At 40.7% G+C, this 12,404-nt stretch overlaps 1 protein-coding gene across 1 annotated transcript in view; it reads left to right on the top strand.

The window, feature by feature from the left end:
* Positions 1-12,404, top strand: part of LOC145520425 (uncharacterized) — a 174,710-nt gene that overhangs the window by 52,366 nt on the left and 109,940 nt on the right. The window contains exons 14-16 of the mRNA XM_081526707.1: positions 7,094-7,206; positions 7,569-7,704; positions 7,953-8,156. Coding sequence (XP_081382833.1) covers positions 7,094-7,206; positions 7,569-7,704; positions 7,953-8,156 — 453 coding nt within the window. The remainder of the gene's footprint in view (positions 1-7,093; positions 7,207-7,568; positions 7,705-7,952; positions 8,157-12,404) is intronic.

Here is a 12,404-nt window from a genome sequence, read left to right as displayed (position 1 = left end):
TAGTGAGTTGGACAGATGTTAAATATTGTGAGTGTTTAGAGGGAGTGTGGTCTTCACAGTGTTGGTTCTATTAGGGGAAATCTCTTGAAGGAGGAGGAAATTGAGCTGGGCTTGAAGGAAGCAGTCTTGCTGCCTTCATCTCATCCAACACATGTGGCTTCCCAGGGCAACTATGACCAAATCTGGGAGACTATTTATAGCAACATCAACCTCTACCAGGTACAACAGGAAGAAATAACCAACATGCCTTTCTGTTCAACTCACCACCTGTTTGTAGACCTTAGAAATTTACTTTGAGCCACTAGGGACTTCCCTGGTGGCTCAGATGGTAAAGCGTCTGCCTACAGTGCAGGAGATCCGGGTTCAGTCCCTGGGTCTGGAAGACCTCCTGGAGAAGGAAATGGCAACCCACACCAGTATTGTTGCCTGGAAAATCCCATGGATAGAGGAACCTGGTAGGCTACAGTCCATGGGGTGACAAAGAGTCGGACACGACTGACCAACTTTACTTTCACTTTCTGAAGGAAGCATGAGGCTTAGGAAAGTGGTGGTGGAGAGGGAAGTAGGCAGCCTATTCTAGAAGAGAAACTTGAGCAACAGTGCAGAGGAGATGCTGTATACGGAGTGTTCAAGCTCAGTTGGGTTGAGTGGAAGATTCAAGTGGAAATAGAGTGAAGAGAAGTTTTTTCAGCAGGGAGGAGAGAGAGGTACCTTGTGAATGCCCAGAATTCCAGACTAAGGAATTTGTGCTTAATCCTGTATATATATATATAGGAAGATTAATATGGCAGCTGGGTATTGGTTGGATTGAAAGAGGGAAAGACTGGAGGCAAGGAAGTCAGGTAGCTACTATATAGGATAGGCATGGAGTTTACAAGTGAAGAGAAGTTTCTATATAAGGCTAGTGGATACTTATCTTTGCAATGGAACTATAAGATTTTTTTTTAGTTTACTTATTTATTTATTTGGCTGTGTTGGGTCTTAGTTGCAGCATTCAGGCTCCAGAGAGCACAGGCTCTGTAGCTATGGCACTGGGGCTCAGTTGCCCTGAGGCATGTGAGATCTCAGTTCACGAATCAGGGATCGAACCCATGTCCCCTGCACTGCAAGGCAGATTCTTAACCATTGGACCACCAGCGAAGTGCCCCAGAGCTATAAGATTTTTTGAAGCTGTAATCAGCTATTATTTGTTTGTTGCTCTAAAAGAAGAGTTTTGTTTCGTTTGATATTTAAGATAGCGATACCAGTGTGTTTATAGTCTGAGTGGAAGGAGGAATGGAGAGAGATGAAAGACATGAAAGAGTAAATTTGAGAAGCAGATGACCCTGGGGAAAGAAGAGGGAATGAGATGAAGAAACCAGGCGGAGGTGTAATTTTGAGAAAGGGAGAATGGCGTCACTTCCCTTGAGGTGAATGAGGTACATAGAATTTTCAGGTGCAGAAAGGTAAGATACAGGAGCTTGTGAATGGCCCTGACTTGCTCAGAGAGAGGAGGAAGAGGTCTGCATTAGTAAGACAGAAGGTGTGAGTGACACGTGAGGAGGTGTGTCACTATGGGGAGGCCACAGAACACCAGTGAGAAAAAAATAGAAGGATGACAGTATAGTTCACAGAGCCCAGTCGAAGTAAGAGGGCATAAATTTATAGTGAGCCCATTCTGCATAATTATTACTTTCACCCCTAAAGATAATTATAGGGTGACTAAAAATTACACATAAAGTCACAGGTATAGAGAAGTTTAGTAAAATGCTAGAGAAAGAAGCACTATCATGGTCTACCATCTGGGGGTGGGCATGGGGGAAAAGTGAAGCCTGAAATGCATCTAATGAGTTGCAGGTTGACTGTAAGCAAACACAGCTGTAAGCATGCCCATGTCCACACACCCACCTTCTATACCTTTTCAATCTAGAAACTCTAGAGAATCTAATGAATAATGAGTTGGCCACACAGACCAGGAAGAGATGCAGCCTACCATATCATGGCTCTCCCTGGCCCCTGAATTGCCTGACAGGGTGTGCAGCTACCAGTGATAGCCCTTCCTCAGCTAATATCCTGCCAGAGTTGAGAAATTTGCCACAAGTTTCATATTCCATTGCCATTTCACACTGAGGTATATATCAGCATTCAAGAAGACCTTCTACTAACAATGGGACATTATAAAAACATCTGGCTCTTCTGCTTCTTGAACCAGACTTGTGAGGAAGGAGACAAGAAGTATGGAAGAAGGGAGTGGGGGTGAAGGCAGAGTCAGCTCAAGTATCTCTGAACAGGACCTCTGTTCCTAGGATCCTGGTAGTCAAAGATGCTGATGAAATTACCCAGGAAGTTCTGGTATTAACATTCGAGGGCCATCACCACAAATCTGTTTTCCTCCTTGGCTATGAGAGCAGGGGAAACTAAACTCCTGGGGGCCAATAGGATGAAAGGAGGGTGGAAAGAAGAGAAAGAATATCACTTTCTGTCTAGTTCAGTTCAGTTCAGTCACTCAGTTGTGTCCAACTCTTTGTGACCCCATGAACCGCAGCACGCCAGTCCTCCCTGTCCATCACCAACTTCCGGAGTTTACCCAAACTCCTGTCCATTGAGTCGGTGATGCCATCCAACCATCTCATCCTCTGTCATCCCCTTCTCCTCCTGCCCTCAATCTTTCCCAGCATCAGGGTCTTTTCAAATGAAAAGGTCTTTTCTGGCTAGTTACTAACTTGTAAAATTGTTCTTGAAATTGACCAAAGGAAGAGAAATGTGAGTGCTGTATTTTTAAGCTGATTTATGATAAATAGACCCAAAGAAACTTAGAATATCTATAGAGTCTAGAAGTGGAACATGGGAAGAAACATAACACACACACACACACATACACACACACACACAAATTACCCTACATATCAGTGTCATACAAGTTTTTCAGTTGCCTATTCATTTGTTCAGTAATAATTGCATGGGTACTGCTTTAATGCCAGGAATTGTGCTGGCACAAGAAGCAGAGGGCAGTGAGGTAGAGAGGAGCACCCTCTGGTAAGGAGATCAGCCAAGATCTTTCAAAAAAGGGGGCATCTGAGCTGAAATTTGATGAACAAGGAATCAGCCATGCACACAAGCTGGAAAAGAGGTATCCAAGTAGGGAACAGAAAATAGGACAGGGTTTAAAAAGTAAATCCTGAGGCAGCAACCAATAGGCAGCAGCCACCCTCCTTCATGTTTTCCTGTGGGTGTTACTTTGTGACCTCCTCCAGTATTTCTGCTTTGGTCAAGCACTTTATACAGTATCAGAGCATCAGTGGTAGTGTTGTTGCCATACTGAATGTTGAATACTAGTGAGATGAAATTAGGATTAAGTAAAAGGTGGCAATTGTGAATGTGGGTATGAATTTTAAAGCTCTGTTACTATTTTGCAAGCACATAGCAGTCAAGTATGAATATGCTTAGTGTATATATGCTGAGCAGCATCCTGATTCTGAACACTAATATTCCAAGAAAAATAACTTTCTTAAGGCCCTTCTGCATGAAGGAAGGCAAACCTCACAGGACTGTTCATTTTGACATTTCTGAGAGAATACAGGCCCTAACTGTACAGCAACTTCAGAACAGTTTTTGAAAAATTCTTAGTGAATACTGTTGGCCAATAACCTCTCTTTAGAGATTTTTTTTAATGTTGTGTTTTGTTTTGTTTTTTTAATGTTTGAGTAGTTTTAGGTATACAGAAAGGTTGCAGAGATAGTACAAAGAGTTTCCAAGTACAAAGAGTTCTCAGGGCACCACAATGCATTGGATTGTCACATTCCCCTAGTCTCCTCAGGTCTGTGTCTGTTTCTTAGCCTGTCTTTGTTTATCATGACCTTTACAGTCTTTAGCAGTACTGGCCAGGCACCCTGTAGAATGTTTCCTAATTTGAGTTTGTCAGATGTTTTTAGCGGTCACACTGGGATTATAGGTTTTAGGTAAGAACACCCCAGAGGTGAAGTGCCGTTCTCATCACATCATATCAGGGACAAACGCCATCAACAAGACATCACCGGGATGTTCATTTTGACCACATGGTTAAGCTAGTAATGTTTGCCAGGTTTCTTCATTGTAAGGTTACCATTTTTCTCTGTAAGGAGTTTCTAAAAAATCAACTTTAAACTACAAAAGTAAAATCTAAATGAACTAATAGGGACTCTAGTACTGGAGCCCCCTGTTTCCCTACCTCAGGTTTATACTGCTATTGTTTCAGGCCTTTTCAATGCATTTTCATCCATACATATGTCCCTATTTAAAGAATACATATATATATATACACAGTATAATTTTATATTTTAGTTTTCTATATGAGCCATCTGTCATATCCAATGGATATTTTTCTGCAATGTACTTTTTTCACCAAACAGTATGTCTTAGAGGCCTGTCTCTGCTGTTTTTTTTAATGGCTACATTGTATTTTCTTATATTCTATAGATCTCCCAGCCACCCTTCTATGGATGCTTGTTGTAATTTCCCCCTATTATTAATAGAAACCATGGTTACTGAATTTTCTTATTTATGCCTCCTGTGCAGAGATGTATCTCTTTTGCATAGATATTTAGAAGCTGATTTTCTAAGTTATAGAATGTGCACATTTGAAATTTTTCATAAATCCTGCCAAAGTGGTAATACCATTTTTACTAATTAGCAAGTTATAAGAAAACCTGTTTTCCCACATCCATTTTAACATTGAATATGCTTGTCTAAATATTGATGTTTGTCATGTTTCTATTACAGTGTAAATTGGCCTTTTAGGTAATATTAGCATGGAAGGCTGGCCACTCTTTTCTTTATAAACACAACTCTAATTCGACATTCATGTAAAGATCTAGGTTTGGGAGGTAAAGAAACAATATCAAAATTTCATGTCATTGTTAATTGACAAAAGTATATAACTAGAGATAATTCTGATCCAAATGGACTCCATTTTTGGATATTCTTTTGAAGAAAACTTAAAATAATTTAACTGTAGTCCTGATCAGAAGAAGAATCAGCTAGCCCTGCATGGATCCTCCCAAACCTATAATTGAGTCATTGTGTCCAATGCCGTTCTCTCCCAAAACACCTGTTTATTAAAATGGCTTTGTATGGACATTAAATACTGCTATTGATCATCATATTTATAAAGATATGGTTTAAATTGGTCACTGTTCTTTAACTTTATGGTAAAGTGGCAAAAAACACTGTATCCTTTGCTTCTTCTTTTGCTTCTTCTCACTGGCCACACCAAAGAGGGAGAAGAGGACAGCCATTTTCCCCTATTTATGTTCTTGCTCCCCTCCATCTCCAGCAATAATGTGTTACCATGAGTATGTGGTGTGCTCTCACAAAAGTGGTGTTGTATGTTCCCTGAACTTGTACAGGAAGTTCACGGAAACATGAAACACCTTTTTCCTGGCTTCCCTTATTAAGTTCAATAGAACATTTTAAAAAGAAACATTTTCTTATGACAATAGTGACATGTATTTATCACAGAAAATCTGGAAAATATGGAAAAGTTCAAGGAAGAATATACAGATCACCCATTATTTTATCACCCAGATATAACAACAGTATTGCTAGCATTTGGTCTATATCATCCTTCCAGTCTTTTTATTCTGTGGGTATACACAAGTAAACTGTAGAGATGTTTGGGCAGGTGGGAAATACTTAATAGGCTTACTTTCCCCCTAAATATTCCATCCACTCTACCTCCCACTCCACTGCCCCTGCCAGTTTTCCAGGAGAAAATGAGATTTGCAATCAGTGGAAATCTCAGAACTGTCAAATACATGAACTCAGCCATTCTGGCAAAGATCCAGACACAAGGTAGAGTAAATGTCAAAGAAGGTACCTACCCAGGAAGGGAGAAAGAACACAGTTGGTGGTGACGTCCTGGTTTCTCATCAGCCCTCTGCTAACCTGCTTTGTGTCCAGTTCTCTTAGGGAAATACACTTGTGGACTTTCAGTATTTCCCGAGCAGTTTGTTCTGTGGGCTATGGTTAGCTCATTGTTCCTGGAGGATGCTGGGCTCTCTGTCCTTACTCACCCTAGCCACTTCCTTTCTTCCCAGCCACCTGCCAGTCCAACAGTATTTTTGTAGTTTGTTCAGTCATTCCTTCGAAGTCATTCACTGTAACTTGACGTCACTTTCTATTCCTTCCTGTGTAATTCTGGGTAATTTTAGAAGCCTGAAAGAGTCACAAACCTATCACAAACCTATCCAGCCTACCCCCTGGAGCTTGGAAATGTCGTCTTTATCTGGGTGGCCATGTGCCAAAATAAATGTTCAAGTACTATGGGAAAAGAAGATGGATACTGGGGAGCAACCCAGTTTCTACCATAAGGACTTGTTGGAATTCTGAGAACCACTGTTAGAAAACAAGTAACCCAAGCAAGCCATTGACACTCAGTGTTTTCATGAGGATCAGTTCCCCTATAAAAGAGCACATATTATGAGAATGGGGTATATGCCCAGCGACAGGCAGAGAGGGCCTGCCCAGAGGGCAAGAGTGGGACCACACATCAATATCACCTTCTTCACAGTTTTCCTTAGGGCCTTGGGTTCATGACCTCACCCTTCTCGAAATTAGGAATGGTGACTGTGGAAATAAGTGTAAACCACAGGTTCTGTGATCAGTCCTACAGAGCTGACTGACTAATGCCATCCCTGGCCAGGAGAGAACTGGCATGTTCTGAGCACCTATGAGGTACCAGCAACCTATTTTCCAATTTTGTGCTATTTTATAAATGTGAAAAAAGGATCAGGACTTTAAATGATTAAGTCATATAGCTTAAAAGTAGAAGAGCTTAATCCACTGATCTCTGTCAGTCTGGGACAAGACTAGATTGGAGAGGTTCAGGGTTCCAAACATCTACAAATGCATGGGTCATCTTTTCATAAAATGAATCATAGTAAAAATAGTGACCTCTCGTTTATTTTAGAAACCCAGATTTTCATATTTCAGGTTGAAATGGATCATAATGCTCTTCTACTTGTTCATGTAAATATGCCTTGGATCAAGAGATTTACTTTTTTGATAACCCAACTTTGATTTTGTTAATAAGATTGCAAATGTTTATGTTATTCAACTAATGCTACTTTTTTCCTAGAATGAAAACACTAAGGAAGATGACCTTTCAGTGCAACGAGATGAAAATGACCCAGCACCAATAAATCTTAGCCAGTGTGCTAATAAGCCTATGAAGCAGAAGAAAGAGACAGGGTAAAATGAAATCATTTAATGGTGACTCAAGAAAATGGATTAAACACTGTGGAGAAAACTGAATGATTGATTAATATGTCAGTTACAAGTTAACTAAAAAATATTTAAGGCTGAAATAAAAGTAGTGTTACAGCCGACTAGATAACTAATGTTTCACCCTAGGACTGAATTTTTAATGAGAGTGATTGCTAAGAGAAATTTCTTTTAAATTTGTACATATAGAGGCATTATTTTCCTTCCAGTGGATTTTAAAAGAGTAGCTATTGTGAAATTAAATAAAATGACTTCAGTATGCTGTATACGAATTTTCTGAACCACTTTGAGGTAAAAGGTATTTGTTCTGTTTTTCCTGCCTGCTAAAGGTACAGTTATGCAGTGGCCCTACAGCTGCTGGGCTTGGATGACAGGACTGGGCCCAATGACAGGGATCCTGTCCTGATGAGGGGGACCTACTTGTCCTTTCTGTATCTACGTCACCTGAGGATCCGGGAGCTGCAGGTATGTGGGTGGTCTTGCATGCATCTGAATTGTTTGGTTGTCTGTAAAGGGGGCTTTCCTGCTGCTCCAGTAATGTGCATTTTTACACTTTGTTCTGATTCTTCCATGAAATCAGGCCTTTTGGAGGGTGGTGTGTTCCTCTCCCAGCAGTAGGGTTGACCTGCCAACTTCTGGGACCCCAGTAAGTTTCACTCTGTAGGGTGGGCCAGCAAAGGCAGGGTCATGACCCTATTCTTTCTTTGTTTCAGCGCATCTGCTTAGGAATTCTGAACTATTTTAGATCTGTTGAGCGAACGCTGACAATCAACACTTCAGGCCTTACCTTGGTTTCAGGGAGCCTGGTCCCTACCTCAGAAGACAGTTCCTGGGTAAAGAAAGCAAAAGGAGGCATGGGCGCCTCGCAAGGCCTAGATGCTCACCACTATGCCCACGGGACACCTGCTGAGCACAGGGTGAGGGTTGTGCTACGGTTTTTTTCCCTTGATTATCTTGTCTCCCAAGCCACTTCTTCTTAGCACCTGGAATCAGTTAAAATGATGAAGTAACAGGTGGGAGTTTCTAGGAAAATAGCTTTTTTGAAAAATTGCAGTGAAAAGGGAAATGGCTTTTTAACCACCATAAATACAGTGTCCACTTGAGAGCAGGACACTGGCAGAGAACACAAAGCCCTGGAAGCCACAATAGGAAGGAAGGCAGGCATTTCAGCTGCTGGTTTATCCACTTTATAGTGAACATACCAAGAGGAGCACTTTCAGAGAACCACATGTCCTTACAGAGGAATTCTTATAAGACCCTCCTTGACATTGCAGGAAGTACCTTTTTTTTTTTTTTTTGCCTCTTTTCTGTTTTCTAAGCCCCAGTTTTAAAAAAAATAGATTAAAAAACAAATGTAGAAAAAAAACTTGAAAGATTCAAACATTGAATTCTTCTATCCCTCCCAAAACCTGCTAGTCCCTTGGTGCTTTTAATAGCTCTTGGATATATTTTTATATAATCTAAAAAAAATTCATATTAAATCTCATATTAAATCCCTTTCTTTGGGAGTTGAAAAATATATTTTCTTGAAATATTGTAGACACTCTTGCAATATGTTCATCTTAATGTCCAGAAAGTTTATTCTTGATGGTAGGGTTTAATATGAATTTTTTATCTTCTTAAAAGATACTAGCTTGACAAATGTGAAAAATAATATCTAATATTTGTTCTAGGATGGGGTAGGGTGGAAAGGAAGGAGGAGAGGGGAGACAAATCCTATCCTGTCCCATTGATCATAGGAGGAGTTTCTCAAGGGTAATACAGTATTTCTTTCCTATGGTCTCACAAATGGTAGGAATAACATCACCCTTAAGAGACTGCCAGCAGCTACTACTTTAGTTTGAGAAACTCAAGGAGGTAGCCTTTCTTCGAGGTCTTTAATAGGACCATGTGGTTTAGCTGCACTCCTTGCATGTGGCCATGTCAGCATTTAATCTAGAATGTCCAGACTAACTATGTGATTCTTTCTCATGTAGAGGATGGAAGGAACAGATGCTAATCTGTTGGGTTGATCTTACCAGGCCAGGGCTGAGGCTACCTGGAGCAAGATTTTTGGGCTTAGCAGCCAGCGGAGGTAAAGAAGAAGCAACTGAGATGGAAACCCTCTTCCCTGGGCCCAGTGTGTTTGATCCTACAAGGAAAATCTTAGGCCAGTATTAACACATATTTGCTCAATGATATACCAAAAAAGGAAAGCCTCTACAACCTGTCATGGGCACTTTGCCACGTGCCTACTTTAGGCACGTGGAAGAGTAGAAAGGGCCCCAGAATGAGAGGCAGCAGGCTTCTCCTGGCTGTTTGACCTTGACCGTGTTTCTTCAGGTACGTAGGCCTGACACCTCATGGCCTGTTCAGATCTGCCGGGATTTGACATGCCGGTATCAGAGACTGTTGTAAGCAAGTAGTAGGAGATGAAGCTGCAGAAGAAAGGAGACCATGAAAAGCTAGGCTGTCCTCAGGATATGGGACTAATTCCAAGATTGGTGAGGAAGAGAGAATTTTAAATAAGAAAATGGCACTCCTCATTGCTTTATAAATTTCTCAAGATCTTTGCCCAAACATAATCATGTTTATTCCCTTGCTTGCACTGTTCATGAACTTTTCTATTCTCACAAGATAAAGTCCAAGCCCCTTGGTGAAGTTTACAAGGCTGGGTGCAAGCTGGCCCCTGCCAACCTCTCAGACCTCATTTCCCCCCTACTCTCCCTATACCTTCATTCTTACGGACCTGGGCCTGCCCTTCCTCTGAAGGGGCAGAGCTGTTCACGCCTCTGAGTCTTGTATATGACAGCCCTTTTGTCCCTCACCTCCTCTCCTTGCTAAAGGCTTGCTCTATTCAAGTCCATTCAAACATTACCTCTCTGAGAAGTCTTTCTTACATCTCTGTACAGAGCTTAGTGCTTCTTCCTCTGATTTATCTACCTACATTACAGCACATGACTCATTCCAAGACTGTTGGCTTATCTACTCCCACAGGCCATGAGCCCATCATTCATTCATTCTCCCATTCATAAACCCCACAAATGTTCTGACCAATAAATATACTAGGCACTAGGCATACAGCAGTAAACAAAACTGTCACAAATTCTTGCCATTGTGGGACTATTTAATGGAAAGAGACAGATATTAAAAAAAATAAGTGACATTGTAGAATGGCTAAAGGTTTGATACCAAAGTTTCTCCAGACATCCTAGGCCCTTGCAGTTGGGAGGTGCCAGTGGACTGTGAGCAGAAGTGACATGTGTCACTTCAGTCCAAAGCATGTAAGGGCTGACCCATGACCCTCCAGCTCTCTTCCCCTGTTGCAGCCAGTGGAAGGCATATGTCAAGCCACAAAATAGAAACATCCTATATCCTTGGGTCACTGCTAGAAGAGAGAAGCCTAGAAAGCAACTAGTCCTTCAGTGGGGTGTGCCTGAGTTAGAAATTAATTTGAAGTGTTGACTACTGAGCTTGTAAAGATGGTGATAGAAGCTGTGGTGAAAAATGAAGTAGGATAAGGGGATAGAGAGTTGGTGATAGGATATTGCAGGTAGAAGGGAGGTGCTCAGGGAAGGCCTTACTGAGAAGGTACAATCTGAGTAAAGACCTGAAGGAAATCAGGAAGCAGACCATGTGACTGACAGGGAGAAGAGTGCCAGGCAGAGGGGAGAGCCAGTGTAAAAGCCCTGAGGCAGAACTGTGTCCAGCAGTGTTGTAGGAACAACAAGGAGCTTAGTGCAGCAAATGAGGTTAGAGAGATTGGAACACATTATACAGGGCCTTGTGGATCATTCTGAGGACTTTGAGTGAGAAGAAGAGCCCTTGGAGAGTTTTGAGAGTGATATGATTTGACTTTTTTTTTTTTTAACATCTTTGCTGCTGTATTGGGAATAGATTGAAGGGCTGAGCAGAGACTAGCTTCTACATTGATCAAACTAGAGACACTACATCTGAGAAGATGCAGGATGAGAAATGGTTAGGTTCTGTATGATTTCCAGGCTGTTGGGATGTAGAATATGAGAGAAGTCATTGTTGATTCCAAAGTTTTGGCCTGAATATCTGTAAGTTTGGAGTTGCCATCATCTATGATGTGGTTAGTGCAAGTTTGTTGGGAAGATCAGGCTCTTGGTTAAGGGCATTGAAACTTTGCCATTCTTAATAGATGTACAGGTGGCAAAAAGCAAATAGAGAGCGGCATATATATCTTTTACCTAGTAGGTATCTAATAAATGTTTGTTGAACAAAAGAAAGACTGTTCATAACAGAATAGCTGTGAGGTCACAAAAAGTCTATGTAAATGAAAGTGCTTTGCAGAGTCTCTTATACTGTTCAAATTCAGAAAAAAATAGTTTTGATAAAGTATTATACTCTGTAAGTGAGGCAGAGACTAGGAGATATTTTTTGTTTTCCTTTTAAAAGATTTAAAATATTGAGCCTAAAGATTGAGTCATTCACCCAACAAAGTTTGATGAGTTCTTAGACTGTATTAATATTATTATTAGTAGTAGTAGTGTTTATTATTTGAAATTAATGAAAAGATGATTTAGGAAAAGGCAAGTTAGTCAGAGAAGTGTTGTCTACATTTCCAAAAAGCCTAAACTTTTTGTTAACAAGTGATAGCAAAAACCAATAGAGTGAAAAGAGTTATTGATGGCCACCAATTTTCCTATAACTACTATATTCATATAGTTATCTTGGCATCAGTAAATTTGCAGACTTAACAGCATATGAATTATCCCAAAAGTCAGATTATACCTTAGCCAAACAGGTAATTATTGCCTTCCTTTTCTTGCCACTCCTCCAAGAACAATATTGAAGGATCAACTTTCTACAACACAAAAAACATTAGAAGAAAGGTCTTTATATAGCCATGGAAGAAACTAAAATAAAAAGGAAATATTCTAATGACTGAGCCATAACTCTACATAAGGTAATTTGGCCATCTGGTCTTCAGGTTCATCTTCTATGGACACGAGCATACATTTCAGACACAGGAACTCAGGGAGGGAAAGGGAAAAATATGTATGTCTATCTAAAGGGCTCAAACAATGAGTTGGGTGTGGGGAAAGTGGGGGGAAAAAAAGACCATTTAAATAGCTGGTAGCATCAGAGTCAGCGTCTTGACTCTGTTATTGCTTTCCATCAGCTTTAGAACTTAATCCAGTAGAACTTAATTTCTTTAA

Source organism: Giraffa tippelskirchi, chromosome 9 (genome assembly GCF_054371585.1).
Source record: "Giraffa tippelskirchi isolate mGirTip1 chromosome 9, T2T-mGirTip1v1.2.pri, whole genome shotgun sequence".
Taxonomy (NCBI): Eukaryota; Metazoa; Chordata; class Mammalia; order Artiodactyla; family Giraffidae; genus Giraffa; species Giraffa tippelskirchi.
This window is presented reverse-complemented; position numbering and strand designations above follow the sequence as displayed.